Source organism: Agelaius phoeniceus, chromosome 6 (assembly GCF_051311805.1).
Source record: "Agelaius phoeniceus isolate bAgePho1 chromosome 6, bAgePho1.hap1, whole genome shotgun sequence".
NCBI classification, from domain to species: domain Eukaryota; kingdom Metazoa; phylum Chordata; class Aves; order Passeriformes; family Icteridae; genus Agelaius; species Agelaius phoeniceus.
In genome coordinates this window covers 53,417,341-53,432,968 of record NC_135270.1, presented here as the reverse complement: position 1 = coordinate 53,432,968, position 15,628 = coordinate 53,417,341, and the positions used below count along the sequence as shown (strand labels likewise).

General features: G+C 38.1%; 1 protein-coding gene and 1 long non-coding RNA gene across 4 annotated transcripts in view; one reads left to right on the top strand and one right to left on the bottom strand.

The window, feature by feature from the left end:
* Positions 1-722: 722 nt before the first annotated feature.
* The window catches only part of TECPR2 (tectonin beta-propeller repeat containing 2), a 43,256-nt gene continuing 28,350 nt past the window's right edge, over positions 723-15,628 (bottom strand). For all 3 annotated transcript variants that reach the window (XM_077180717.1, XM_077180719.1, XM_077180718.1), the window contains 3 exons: positions 4,360-4,501; positions 3,242-3,391; positions 723-2,980 (listed from right to left, as the gene is read on the bottom strand). In XM_077180717.1, the coding sequence (XP_077036832.1) occupies positions 2,823-2,980; positions 3,242-3,391; positions 4,360-4,501 (450 nt within the window). In that variant the 3' untranslated portion in view covers positions 723-2,822. The remainder of the gene's footprint in view (positions 2,981-3,241; positions 3,392-4,359; positions 4,502-15,628) is intronic.
* On the top strand, positions 10,297-14,791 carry LOC129121118 (uncharacterized). The gene is made up of 2 exons (XR_008534382.2): positions 10,297-11,595; positions 14,368-14,791. It is a non-coding gene; the product is annotated as an uncharacterized LOC129121118 (long non-coding RNA).

The following is a 15,628-nucleotide window of genomic DNA, read 5'->3' as shown; positions in this document are numbered from 1 at the left end:
CTATTTCCCTGCAGGAGTCAGAGAAGCAGCTGAACCAGTTTGTCAAGATAAAAGCTATGATAATTAGCAAGGACACTGCCATCTGAATCTGAACAGGATTCCTGGGGCTGGAAGTGTGTTTAAGAGTCAGAAGCCTCATTAATCACTGTTATATTCTCTTGTGTGAAGTTACCCAGGTCCCTGCTCAGGCAGGAAACAGCTCTCTCCTTTGGGAAGCAAAGCCAAGGTGTTCTCTCTTAAACCCCAGCTGCAGTTCCAGTAAAATGCCAGAAACACAGGAAGTCCTCAGATAATGAATAATTCAAGGAAGGGTGCAGTTACAGCACATGTGGTACAATCACCATTTTCTGCTACACCATTTTCTAGCTGGAACCACAAATGCATATTTTTCACTGAGAGCTAAAATATTCCAGATGCAATTTTTGTTCAGCGTGCAAGGAAAGAAATTTGTTTACTTCTATTACAGCAATACTATCTTAATATGGATGCAACAAGCTTAATATTAAAATGAGAGATGTGTTTAATTGCCTTTGCTTGAATGATGAACATTTTCCTGGCTTGACACCCCTGTTACAATTTAAAAAAACAGATAAAATAAACTTCACAGCATTCAGGTCCTTACATTGTCATTACCATGTTGTCTGGGGCTACATTAGGGCTCAGTCTTTCACAACAAAATGACTGTCAGACATAGAGAATTCTCTTGTAAATCACACAAAAGATGAGTCTTACCACAGTAATTTATTTCTTAAAAATCTAATTTATTGCACTTTGTCTTAAAGCACAAACAAAACCAAAAACTAAATACAGAAATAAAAGTAAAAAAAAACCCCATCCTAATTTTGTTGAAACTACCCTAAAAAGTAGTCTGTAAGAGCTCTTGACACCAATCAAATATTAAGGACCATAGCAAGGAACAGTATTATACAGTAAATAAACAACTAGCAAGCTCAAACCATTACTAAGATGACTTTGAAAAATGTAATACAAAAGTGTCACTATTAAATAATGCCATTGTACTTGAGCATCTGGTGCTTGGAGGGCACAGAGAAGTTGTTCTTTCTCATGTCCTTTCTCCAAAGTGATTGACTCAGGAGTTGCCACAAGATACTTTTAAGCTGAATTTCAGCTTCTTTGGGGTCCTCAAGACACCAAGCTATGCTTGCATAAGACAGACTGGGTTACTCCACAAGCTGGTTCCATTACCATCCACTTCCAGACAGGCTAAAAGAATCCCTCTGGGGTAATCTCTGTATGGAGATGAGACAGCAAAGAAGCAAACAATCTGTGAAAGGGAATTAAATCTGTCCTTCCTGTACGACTGAGATTCAATTGAGAACTGTAAGCCAATGCCACAAGTGCAATTAAAAAAAAACAAAACATAACTTCTCTCTCTCCCAGTTCACATTCTCACCTTGCACCATGTTTGTTCCAAGTTTAGTGCAGTACACGCATGAACTATTCTGAAAGAGAACAGAGGTTCAAAAGAAAACACATCCTTCTCCATTTGTGTTAAGTTCTGAAAACAGAAACATCCTCACTTTTCAACTCTTGGCCTTTCTTGAAGCTGGCTCTCTTACAGTATTGGTTAGCAGCTGCTTAAAACATTCTGATGATTTATAAACTTAGAACAAACACAAAATAACTCCTCTGCCTACATACTGAACTCAGGTTCTCTCATCTACAGTTCTATTGCTTAAAAAAGATGAGGTATCTTTCCAAGAAGATTTAGTATAAAGAAAAATAAACTGCAATGATTAACTTAGTTATTTCCCAGTTCATCACATACTCCTGTTGCAACATCTGTTAAGTATAAGACACTTCAAAATTTAGCTAACATAGCTAAAAATCAGAATATTGTTAAGTATTTTCTCACAATATCACAATTTTAAATGGGATATATAGGTAATTCTATCAATTACCATTTTATTCTTAACAAATTTAAGTTTGGTACTCAAAACAATATGAGTCCAAATGTTAAAGCACTGGCTGGAGGCACAAATACAGCACAACAGGAATTATGAAAGCTGCCTTGTACATTCCTGCTTTGTACTACAAACTCAACAAGCAACCTTTTCTTACTCCAAACTGGGACTCACCCCCAAAACTCTGTCAGCTTCCTGATGGCTATGGAAATGGGCAAAAGTCCCCCTGATATTAGGTGTAATCCAAACCTCTACCTTGTGAATGAAGCCAAATTATGAACAAAATTTCTGGAAATGGAAGGTTAGTATAGCCTCACAATTATTTATATGGAAATGGATCAAACTAAGTTCATTCTAACAATACTGTGTAATCATGATGTTCTCAGATCTTGCTAAGAAATACTTCACCATATTTTCTTCCATGCTGCAAGGAAAAATAATTCTAAATAAATTTACAAGAGTCACGGAGTGATCCCATCAGAATGGTATGGAGTTCCAAATACAAGAAGAAATTGAGAAATGCTTGATGTTTCACTGTAGAGAAATATTTAATGCAACAGAATTCCTTCTCAAAATCAGTACATTAGTTGCATGCTGTTGTGAAGTACTCACTTTCATTGCTAGTAAGGTTAACTTAAAAGTTATATTTCCAAAGGAGCTTTTACAGTAGTACGGTATAACAATTGCAGTATGCCACACCTAAAGAGTCTCCCAAAGGATTATATAACAAACATTAGAACTCACAGCTTGGGGGCTATTTAACAGGTCAGTTTTCCAATACAAAAGTGCTAATATCACAGGTCCAATATGAGTGGCTTTTAGATCCAATATTCTGTACATACATTACAGAAATTCTGTCCTCCTGGTTTTTTCACTGCTTCACAAGCTTGACAGACTTCATATCACTTCCCATTCATCTTCCAGATCATCAGGGTGAAGCAGAACAGAGGTGTCATTATTTTTCTGCAAACTATGGGAATGGCTAAAGGTCTTAGTGAGGCGCTGGAGCAGAGATCCAGTAGTACTGATCGCCCACAGTTCATCTAGAGGGGTCACTGCAAAGCATAAATTATCCATCTTTTAATTACAGTAGCAGCTTCCAAGTCTAAACACAGAATAAATAATATTTGGATCTGTTTTCCCAATTATAGCCAGAGAAGGTTTTTACTACTGTGATAAAAACACCCTTGGTGAAACACAGTGTGTGCGGCTCTCCCTGCATATGGCCAGCTTGAGCACCATCAGGTAGAGCTCGAAGCAGACTCAAAGCAGACATCCCAACGTTTTGGACAGACTGCCATGCAGACCCAACTTGCCTGTTAAACGTGAGACATTCCCAGGAATCTTTTTCCAGTAGTCTCCTGCAGGGTTCTTGTCGGTGACGCCGTAGCGGCGAGCGACGTCTCCGTTGGGGCAGCGCGCCCACACCGTCCTGGCACTCAGAGCCAGCTGGCAGGCCTGCAAACCTGCAGGGACATGAGCAGGGAATAACCAGGCTGTCCTGCACTCTAAACACACTTGCAGAAAGTACTCTGAGAGCAGACATCAAGACTGTAAGAGTTTTTGTATTTTCTTGCATGAAGCGCTGGTGAACAAAAAAAGGTTTTTAACTGCAGACTTGGCACTCCCTGCATCTATTGACCATAAGGGTTATCCCAACATGGATATAATTTGTTATGTGGCCACAGCCACAAGCAACATCCAATTAGAGGACCTTCATAACATGCTTTTGGAGCCCCCACTGTATGTGACTACCACATAGGGAGTAAGCCAACAATTACAATCTTAATTTGTCTAAAAATGGTTAATATTACAGACATTGTGGACTCTTGCCCTCTCTTCACAACAGTACTCTGCAACTAAGTGCCATGAGTTAATGCAGTGACAAATCTTTAAAAAGCAGACAGCATCGATGCAGTTATTTAGAAGGAAAGAAATGAAATTTAGTTTTATTTAAAGGCAAGGCAAAAGTGTAATTACCTAATCCACAACATATCCAGCACACAGAATTAGTAGAAAGATGTGAGAAATAGTGTAAGGTTTTTGTTACCCACATCTAGGTAAGAAACCTCATGTGATATCATAATTAAATACAAAATCCCCCAGCACAACAGTCTCCCTGCTGCTTAGGAATTCTGCTTTAGTTTTAATTGAAAGGGAACTGTACCACTTACTAATTGAGTGGCAGCAGCCTGAAATAACACATCAGAAATTAATTTTAAAAAATTGTATTTCTCCCAGTTAACTACTCAGTGTTTTTAAGTAAAACCAAGGTCCTCTTTAAAAAATAACCCTTATCAAACACTTGATTGGAAAAAAAATAAATTAAGCATTACTATCTAATTTAAAAAGCAACAAGAAAAAAAAAACTAAATGAAACAAAACTACTGAGAAAATGGCAGAAGCAACAAGGAACTGATGCATTAATTTTTACCTGGAACATGTTCCCAGTCAGTGCCTACAGGCATTTCATCTGTAATTCCAACTCGTACGTGGACATTCCATTTGCTATCAATTGCCCACAACATCTGATCATTTGGACTTGAATGAATGCTGACCAAGTTGATTCCTACTGGCTATAAAAATTAAGCATAGTATTTAAACTTTGAACTACTATATCTTTGTACTATTGTAGCATTTGTTTTTCACAGATGTACACAAGAGCAGTAAAATATTTACCAGATACTAAAAACAGAGAGAAATGTATCTGATATTTTATGTGTTATTGTACACAATTATCCATTTTCCAAGAACTTTGGCCCTTTGTAAGTGCAAAAGGAACATGAATGAATGTATCATTACTCATAGTGATATTAATATTTAAAGTTCAGTATTCAAGTCTAATAGTGTTAGTATTTGCTTAACCACTGCTATTCCAATCAGATACAGTTTGAGCTGCAAGTTGGAAGAAGGAGCTCTTCCAAAGAAATGCACAAAATGCATTATTTTCCTCTTGCCTGACAGAAAGTTTTCCTAACATTAATAAACCTACACTTGACTTCTAAGCATATTCTAAAGCAGTACATTTCTACAGTCTGAATGTCTCCTCTTTGCAAGGAAATGATGATCTGCCTTCTTGCCTGTACTCCATTCCACAGGAATACACCCATGGAACTCACTGCAGAGCACTGCAGTACTGGAGCACCTCACCTGCAGGAGAGGATCCACACCACTGCCCACTGGCAAACACAAGTGAAACACACTTCCCATTCTGCTCCCAGGCATGTCCTCACTCCACCTGCTTCTACAGAGATTTGTCTTAACTACTGTTCAAAATCAGTGGCACTGATGTAATATCATGACTTTGTAGCAAAAGCTATCATCCAATCAGGTTGAATGATTGCAAAATCCTGCAAAACATGGACTTTAAATAAAACATGGATATCAAAGAAAAAAAAGTTTTTCTCCACACCAGCCTAGTAAAGGCACTGCAGAAGACAGTATGATGTCTGAAATACATCATCTCACAAAGCAGCACTGCATGCCCTGCTTTAGCCTCATGGGCATAAGCTGAAATTCCAGAGTAACTAAATAGAAGAGCAAGTAGCTCTCTGTATGTATAAACCAAGGGATACAGAAGCATGATCTGCATGTATATACAAGCACACAGCCCAGTCCCAGATGGGCCTTCTGTGTACATAACAGTTCCCTGCTTTGGTTTTGCTTTTAAAATGTTGGTGCTGACTTGGGTCTGACCAAGCTACAACCAAATCTGACTTGCATCACCAAATCAATTCTGTCTGTTTAGGTTTCAAGGCCCCTGACAGACTATCTTCTCATGTTTTTCCTCTCATTAGGTATTTGCCCTTTGTTGGAAGCTTGAGGCTGGTAGAGCCTTGATCAAGTGTTTACCTGTGGTCACAGTAAATTCACAAGTGGCTGCAGTTTGAACACTTAAAAGTAAAGCCACTAATTGTCTTGAAAAGCACTGACTACATAGAATACACAGCTGCTTAGTTATTTTCAGATTGGTATTAAACTACTGTCTTGAACAAAAATCTCAACCAACAAAAAAACCCCAAAAAACAAAACAACAACCAACAACAAACCCAACCCCAAAACAACAAACCACACCAAAAAAATCTCCAAACATATCCAAAACCAACCCATCAAATGCCCAAACCACACTAAAAACAAAACACCCCAAAATCCCACATGATTTTCCCATTTGGACTTGTGCCCCTTTTCTGGAAGTGATCCTTACTCCTGGCCCAGTTTCCATTTCTCCCCTCCATTTTTCATTTGCTTCTTTCTGCAGCCCCCTTGGCTCTCACTCCCCCCTGTCCCTGCTCACATCCCTCCAGGGCAGCTCCCTGCTCCATCTCATCCCTCACCACACTCCTGCAGTCCCAAGTTTTCACACAAGGGAGCTGGGCAGTTATCAACTTGTGCAGGCTGGAGTATTGCATGGAGACCTCTGCCTTTCATCTTTTTTTTTTATATTTCATTTTTTTAATCCACTTATCTCCTTCTTACCACATTCTTCTAAATAGCCACCTCTTTCCCAGATCTAGGACTGTCTGTCACCTTTCCCCCATGTCCCTCACACCACAGACTGGCAGTGTGTCTGTCTATGCTCTGCAATACACTTCATGTTCCAACCAGGGTCTGTCCCAAACTGTGCCTGACACCTTGGTGGAATTTTGTTGCTGAACTGTTGAGATTTGTGCACCTTGCTCCCCACTCTCATATGGCAGGATCCCAAGCCTCTCTTCTACTGTCATTCTCTCTAGAAGAGAATTCTCTGAGAAAAAGCTGGAGGAGTATTTCCCTCCAAAAACACTTACTGTTTAAACCTGCTACCTAAGCCTCTGCATTATTACACATTTAGAGGCAGTGGAAGCTAACAAAAGCAGAGGAACCACCCAAAAGGACAGCCACAAAAGTTGTTGTATGAATCTCAGCTAAATTGCTCCTGACACCACTGCAGGCTCAAGTGTAATCAAAGCAATTACTTCTACCCTATTCTGCACCACCAACACATTTCAGAAACAAATCCAATCATCAAATTCAAAATGTGTTTAAAAGCTTGGCCAAATAGTCTTCTCATTCTTTGCTTTTCTAAGTGGGCTCACTTCATCCTTCAGTTTCCCTGCCCCTCTGGTTATTTCACTTCCAGCTTCTCTTCTTCAGGCTACTCAGCTCTTTCTGATAACCTCACATCAATAAAACAACTCTCCTACTACTACTGCAAAGGATCCAGGCAATTCCTCCACCCCTCAGCTTTCTGCTGTGGAACAGCCAGGAAAGGACACAACTGACAGGACACAGAATGACATCATTATATGCAGCAGCTTTTGGCACAAACCAGGAAATTTGTTTGGAAACAAATACAGGCAATTCTTAGAGCTTGTTGCAAAGGTTTGACTTCTGGATTATTTTTCACACATCTACAACAAGAAGCCACTCTCATGGCTACCACAGTAAGGTGGATTAAATTAATTTTAAATTTTCTTGACATAATGAACTATTTTCTTAGAACAATAATGCTGTTATTATCTCAGATATATCCAATTTTCACTAAGTTTTAATTACCATAAGCATGCTTTAAGTATTTTATAAGTTATATAACAAGAAAATCTCTACAGCTGCAGCTAAAGGTTAAATAGAGTTCTCTCATAGCACTAAAGAGAGATATCTCTGCAAATTCATAAATCTGCTGATAACATTTTAGAGACTGATAACCATGAAAATTGATAAATTATTTCTGCGTAGCCTTTACCCAGCTGGTTTAACTTCCAACAGCATTCATGAGATTTATATACCTTGACTGTGAAACATGTCCTATTTGTAATTTACTGGAGAATCTGGAATTTTAAAGAACCTGGCAGCAGTTTCTCAGCCTTCCTGCTCTGATACACCAAATTCTGTTTATACATTTATCCACAATATGAACAGCATTGTGAGAGATCAACCTGTGATGGATCATTCATGGATCCAGTGCTATTTGATAAAAAATTGCAGAATGTTGTTTTTCTATTACTTGGGGTGCCAAACATTTCTAAACTCTAAAAATCTCACAAGTCTGACTGTTTTAGCCAGTCAGATCTGAATGCAGATTCCCCATCCTGCAAACATCCCAGTCACTCCCTGTCTTTTGATATGAAGAATTTCCACCAGGATCATGGACTGCAACACTATCAGCTACGTCCTTTTCAACATAAAAGCAATATACTGAGAGCTGTGGATATATCTGTCCTCTGCTACAAATAAAAACAAAGAAAACCAGCTTGCCACATGTCTGTTGTGAAAACAGTGTTGATAAAATGAAATAAACTTGAAGGAATCACATAACTGGCAAATTGTTAAATTATATCAAGAAACAATGTCTATGCTAAACATATTTAAGTTACCAAGTTGTCCATTAGCTTTATAATTCTGTGCAAGTTACTTCCTCTCTTTTGCACACCACAGAGAAGTAAACTTCAGTGTAAGAATTTAACTTATTGGTAATAGTATCAAACTAAATCCAAAGTAAAAACAAACACATTTCTCCACCCAGTCTCCCCTACATACTACTCAAAAGTTTTCTCTTATTAGTCACAGCTGAACCCAAATGGTTAAAGTTCCCTGTCAAGGAAGAAAGGACAAGCACACACACACAAAAAAGGCACCAGAACATTTTCCACGTCACTTTTCAGGAGCACAGAGTCCATGTACCAGCAAACCTCCATTATCTCTGTTCTGCTGCAAATATGCAGGATAAGGAAGACTAAACAGAACATTATCAGTCTGGCCAAGCCCAATCCTTTTTGTAACAGGTTGGTGGCTCCATTCAGCACAAATGTTCTCCTTGCCTTCCAAAGACAAAGCAGAAACACCTTCAGCTGGTCCAGGCCAGACTGTAAGAAGGTCACATCAGGCATACTTCTCACACTCTTGAGTATTATGAGTGCATCAGAGTAATCTGACTATTTTCATGACTAACAGCATCCAGACCCTCCTAATGAGGATAGCAAAGAATGCAACTTAGAGATACTCTCCCCCAGGAAAGGCCTATTTACATATTATTTTCTGAGGTCCATTTGAATGAAGGTTATAAAGCCCTTTCAGCATTTGCTTGCTAAATTAAGTGTTTTTTTCTCTGCAGAGAAGATCAAGGCATTATACAGGAGTAGGAAAGATGAATCTATGTTTGGTCTTTCTTGATGCCACATGTTCTTCAGAAAACCTGGCATTAAATTGCCAGAAAAACATAACTATTTATTGTCTGTAAAACTGGAGCATTATTTTCCTTGGAAGCCTCAGAACAGCAACAGGATCCTTTGCCCCACTTTTTGCCCCCACTGGATAAAAGGGACAAAGGCCTTGGATGGGTATTTCCAACCAAGCAGGTATCTACTGTGCTGTCCATGATTAGCACAATCTGGAAGACAAAGCAAAGCCAAGGAGGAAATCCCTTGACCTCTCCCTTCTGTTAGCTCTAAATTTTTTATTCCAATGTTTTTTCTTGCAGAAACATGGGAAAGACAACAACACATGGTATTGAATCATAGAAAAGATCAAACCAAACCCATGGAACTACTCAACATGTTCTCAACAGAAACAAAATGCTTTAAAAATACTTAATACAACTGCTCCTTAGAAGCAATTAAAAAATAAATAATTAAAATTTCATGTAACCACTTTAGAGACCATACAAACTCCAGGCCTACTCAGGTTTGCCCAACTGTATTCTGGTCACACTGTTTTATAACTAAGATTATAAACTGTAATGTAGGAGATAAGCCCTCTGTAATTACCCCTACCGGTATTTTTAATAACATATTGAAGAACTGAACTGTTAGGAAAATAAAAATTAATTATTTACAGGAATGTGCGTTAAGTAAACACTAAGTGCAAATTCCCAGGAAACAGAACATAATTTAACACTAGGTAATAAAAACCTTGTATAAGCAAACCTGAGTAACCAAGGCTTTTATTTTCTTATAAATACACTTTTAATGAGCATCAGTGAAACACCCTCAGATGCAGCCTATGCCTGTGAAGTGCCCTCTTTAGTTTTTCAAACTTAAATACCTTACCAAGGAGAGAAAGCATTTTTGGGGGTTATAGGGAAGGGTCAAGGTCAAAGGGTCTGATGTGTCCAGCAGATATTCCAGGATGTCTCCTTACTCTGTGCTACCACAGCCCATACCTGCTAAATCATGATGATCATCCTCTACCCATGAATTTTTGTACCATGGTGCTTTTATTTTTGAATAGAATAACCCTGAAAAATGGTCAAAACTTAATGATAGTTGTGGTTACTTTATTTGCCCAACTGAATGTTAAATATATTTCTTCATCTCTCTGAAGAATAATTAAATATCTAATTCTGTGTTAAGTAACCAAAATATGGGAATATTGGAAGAGTTTCAGGTAGGAGGAAGTTCCAAATAATGACCAAACTGAAGTATGAAAACTGAAGGTTCTCTCAACTGAAGGCTCCTCTCACAATTGCTGTTTTAAATGTAAGCCAGTCTTGTCAAAAAGCAAATACACCACCTGGAGATCACATTTCAGAAGGACACAGGAGGACTGCCTACTGAATTTCTGGCTGTACTGTTCACTGGGCACTTTCTGTGACCTGAAGCTTCTGGTGCTGATAACAATTGTTATCTCCCAGGCCAGGCCACGCGCCGCTTTTCTGAACACGGCGATAGCTGGGCCCTAAAACAACATCAGAGGGCTAAAACTCCAAAGCAGCAAACTACAGTGAAATACAGAGCCAGCAGTTTTCTTAACTAGCAACAAGGAGGAAGATAATAAGCACTACACTCAGCAATGGAATCAGCGTGAGGCAACTCCAGAACAAATGCTGAAATTGCATTTTTTCAGCCTCTAAAAGCACCTTTTATGTAACTTTACAATTACTTAAGATAGGCATGCCTGTGAAGAATAGCACAGACTTGAACTTAAACATTCTGGCATTCTAAATCAGCTAAACAAAAGACACAGCTGCAGAAGCTTTGATCTCCTGTACTTATTTGCAACCCACCTTGAGACAGCTGCTCTTACTACTGCCAAACAGCTTTTCTCTACATCATCTTGAAAAGTGCAGTCCTCCAGGAAAATCATCTCCCTATTAATGTCTTCAGAGGCCTCACATGAGTGAAGATATACAGAACAACAGACTAGTTAGTCTGGTCTAGAGAGAACCAGGCCTAATGACTGTATTACTTCTCCAACCTAAGCAGACTTGGGTTAATTAAAGATCCTTCCTCTGAATCTCATCTTAGCACTCCAAAGCAGAACTCATGGTAACTCAGAAGATGTCTGTGCAATGGCTGAGAAATGCAAGCTGGTCTGTGCTAGTAAAAACCACTGGACTTGGAAAGAACAGGAATGTGAATACTGCATTGGAAAGAACAGAGACTTCCATGACAAGGATGTTCTGAAGTAGATGATGATTCTGAAGTAAAAACTATAAAGCATTTTCAACAGAAAAATTTCCTTTCCCTCAAAATATTCAATTCTTCAAGATCATTTCAAACAAACCCTTCCTGCATTTCAGCTTAATGGCAAAATCTGATCTTGAGGACTGCTCACCACTTCCTCCTCTAAGTACCACTTAATGCAGAATTGGCCTTAATAACAACAGAAATCTCACTGAGAAATGCAGAACTTTGTTCTGCATCAAGGCAGATGCAGAACAAAGTCTCCAGATCCAAAATAAGTGTTCTATAAGGTAAGCAAAATTTTATCTAAATAAAGGAAACAAAACAAAGATGATGATGATGATAACCATTTCTACCAAGTCAACACTCATCTGTAAGGCACAACCAACACCTTAGCTTTTCTTGACTTATGTTCAATGTGAGGTATTGAAAAGAACTTAAATCTATCCTGTAGTGATTTTTCAGAATTACAGATAATTTGCCTACATTTTAAATGGCATTTTTGGATTACCACTTGCTTCATAGTTTTAATAATTTTTGAATGACTGCAAAAGCATGAAAAGCCTTAATTTATTTTTTGGAAGTCTGTGTGCAAGAAAAAAATAGCTCCTCCTTAGTCAATAAGAATTTCTACTACCTGTAAGAATTTCTCTTACCTATGATATCAAGCTTAAAGTACAGAGACACAATTACCAGGCTGTTTATGGGAAGAGCAGTAAATCAAAAGTTTCTCTAACTTGAAGCACACAAAATGCAGGTGACACTTTTATGGCAAACTAAGTCAAGCAGTGCTCATCTGCTGAGAACTACAAATGATCATCTAAAGCTTTATGCAGCAACCAAATGTTTCCCTAAACAAACCCCTTGTACTTTGTAGCTCAGACAAGCTATGAGAATATTTAAACAGACCTCTGGATTTAATAGTATCACTTTTTCAATCCTATTCTCTATGAAATTTGGTTACAAATTAACAAAGAGCAGCAATTAAAGAAGTGACAATAAAATGTCTCAATCTATTTTTAGAGTAAGACTGATTATCTACAATGATTAGATGATTAGTCACTCATTACAAATATTTATTCTGTTTCCTTTAATTTGGTCACATAAAGTTGTTTATCTGATAGATGCCTCGATGTAAATCTGAGAAGGTTTTAAAGCCAGTTTTTAAACTGTGGGAAGCAAGAGTTTCTCAAGATCAGATTTTTGTCTCAGCGTCTTTTTCAGAAGGTACCAGAAATCAAAGCTGAAATGTTCAAAGAATTATTTTCAAACCGTTCAACTTGGAGGGACCTTTGAAAGCAATTTAAAGACTTTTACCTTTTGATCAAGCTCTACCCTTTAATAATCTAAATTAGTCTTACAGTCTATACTAATTTTCTATTTTATTTTTAGTTATTTTTCCTTTAGGCCAGATATTGGAAAAGCGTTAAATCCTAGTAAATATACAAACATATAAAAAGATACTCTATATTATCTATATAAATAATATTTGTATTTCCTGCTTTTTTTAAAATTAAATTTTTATGTATGTAAAAATATGGACATATTTTGAGATGTGTTGCAACAGATGATAGTTTTGTCCTACATGCTAACAATAGAATGGAAAAACATTTTCAATTTCCTGGTCTAAAATAATTTCATCAAAGCATTTTGATTTGTTTTGTCAATGTCCTTGAAACAGCTTTCAAAAAGCTGCTTAACTACATAATTATTTTACTTCTAAGACTGCAGAACCAAATTGATGAATCACAGAAACCAGCTATATATAAAGTACTACTGCTCAAGATACTCTAATGATGTTATCAACCACTTCTGAAGTACTGGATAAAGAAGGAGGGCAGAGAACAAATAGTGTTTTCTTCATCTCAAGAGATGCTTCAGTAAGGAGGTACAGAGAGAAGAGTTACAAACAAGAATGGGTTTAGCCTTGATTTAAGAAAAAATACAGCATCACAAAGTCAAAGACTGAACTTAAATGATATTCACTCATTTTAGCATGAGCAAAATCTCATCAAAACTGCAGTCTCTGAACACCTTTGTGAAGTTCTGCAAAGATGAATGCTGTGCAACTGCAGCATTCCTTTAAGGAGAAGTGACACCATAAAAGCAGAGTCTGCAGCTGCTCCCAAGCTGCTCCTGAGTCATGAGATCTGGGACAGCCAAGTCATATTGGCTCTGACATTTACTAGGGAATGAAATATCCATAGCTGGTTTTAAATTACGTTATTTGAGAGTGCTCCTGTACTTGAAGCAAGTGAAAAGCAATTTTGATTTCCTTCTTCAAACAGAAAATGGCTGAATCATTCACAGAAATACTTCTTACAGTATTTCTGTTGGTCTGAATATAAGAGCAAAGCAGCATGAACTGTGTCCAAGTCAATTAAGGGACAGAACAGTAAGGTGTTCCTAATAAACAAATATTGTTCACTTAATAGTTCACTCTTCAGACATCAAGTTGTATTTGAAAATACTTTTAAAGTTCACATATTTTCTCATTTTGCATTAAGCCTCTGCTAAAGCATGAATGGCTGCTCATTTAATGACTTTTTTTAACATGCTGGAATGCTTTTTTTAACAAGCATGTAAGCCGTGAGTTTTCATCGTCTCTGCAAGCAATGTTTGAATTCTTGCCTCTTTATATTGACCCATTAAATTTGCCATGTCAGGAGTTGGCAAGATAACAGGAAAGGGAATGACACTGCTCTGGGTATCAGAAGGTTATAATTTTTGGAAGGCAACATCATCCAGCTTTGTTCATAAGATTATGGGAAATAATTTGATTTTCAACCTTGTCCACTTTCTACTCAAGGAAGTCACTGCCAAATCATGAGCCATAGCAAATCCCAATTCTTGTAAACACCTTTGTATTGAGTAGTTTAATCTACTTCAGTGGAGGAGTAGAGAACCACCTAGTACAGAGAAAATAGTATCAGCATAGAGAAACAGCTTTTTGGGCTATTCTCCTGGATAGACCTTTGGTAAGAAGACAGTACACAAGTTTAATTCTCTGTCTCTTGTTAAACTCAGTTTAAATGGAATGTTTCTTCCTCTTTTTTTTTAAGAATACTGCCTTTATGGGAGACATCATCGCTGACATCTTCAGTCTCATCTTGCTGCTGCCCTACCCCCTTGCTAGCAGGGACAAGGTGTTACATCACAAAGACCCATTTGCAGCACATCAAGAACAAGCTCTGGAACCAAGTCCTTTTTGCAACTGATACTGGCACCTATTTATCAGTCTGCCTTGCTATTCTGCAAAACAAGCTACCATTTCTCCAGAACCACATTACAAAATGTACAGAATTAGTCATCTAACCAGTGCTGTGCTATTTGATGGGATGCATAGCTGCAGTTTTCATTTCCCTGTTCCCCTGCCCTTCTTTGCTGTTACACTCTGAGATACACATGAGCCAACAACTGGCTGATAAGAGATAAGCAGAACTAAAAGCAAATTATGTAAAAGCCAAATAAATGATTGCAACTCCACTGCCACAGATTCACTTCTGTTTCTTAATGTGTACTTTTGAAAGTATCACACATTTCAAAATCTTTAAGAGAAATGCTGCAACACCACAGAATGTCCATCAAGTATGCAAACACATCCAGTGTTACTGTGCTAGACCAGCAGACAGTTCAGTTCAAGCCATTTCGTGCCAGGAGTAAAGAATGAAATCAGTAGTCAGAGGTCAGCTCCATTACAGCAGTCTCAACCCACAACAGAAATTACTCCCATTTCATAGATTAACTTGCAAAGTATTAGAGCAGCAATGAAAGCAAGCACTGTGGTTAAAGAGAGATTTAAAAAGAAAACAACCAAAAACCAAACAACAAACAGACACTGGAGAAACAGATTTTGTCAGTTTTCTATATTTTCCAAATATGCTTCCATGTTACATTAGGAAGCTTCTTTCAGCTCTGACCCTCCCAGCTGGCAGGTAGAAAGGATATAAAGTTTGCCCATTCTGGTAACAAGGGAAAAGAGCTGCAGTTGTACTGCATGCTTACAAAGCACTGCAAGACAAGGAAAGTCCCTGAATTCAGGCCCAGCACCCTAACAAGCATCCCAGACTCACAAGGGTGAGGATAAAGGAAAAGGGAGGCAGGCATCCAGCACCATGCCACTTGAGCAGAGCCTTCCCACACCCACTGCTCTGTGCTGCTTGTCCATCCAGCCTTACTTAGCACACTGAGGGTACTCAGCATAGCTCAATGCTACACTCTACTATAAAACCTGGCTCTACTGTTTCCCATGAATTCTAAAATTACTGTTTTAAGGTTTAGCATAGAGCTAAACCAATGGGTTACAAAGAATTGCAATCTACA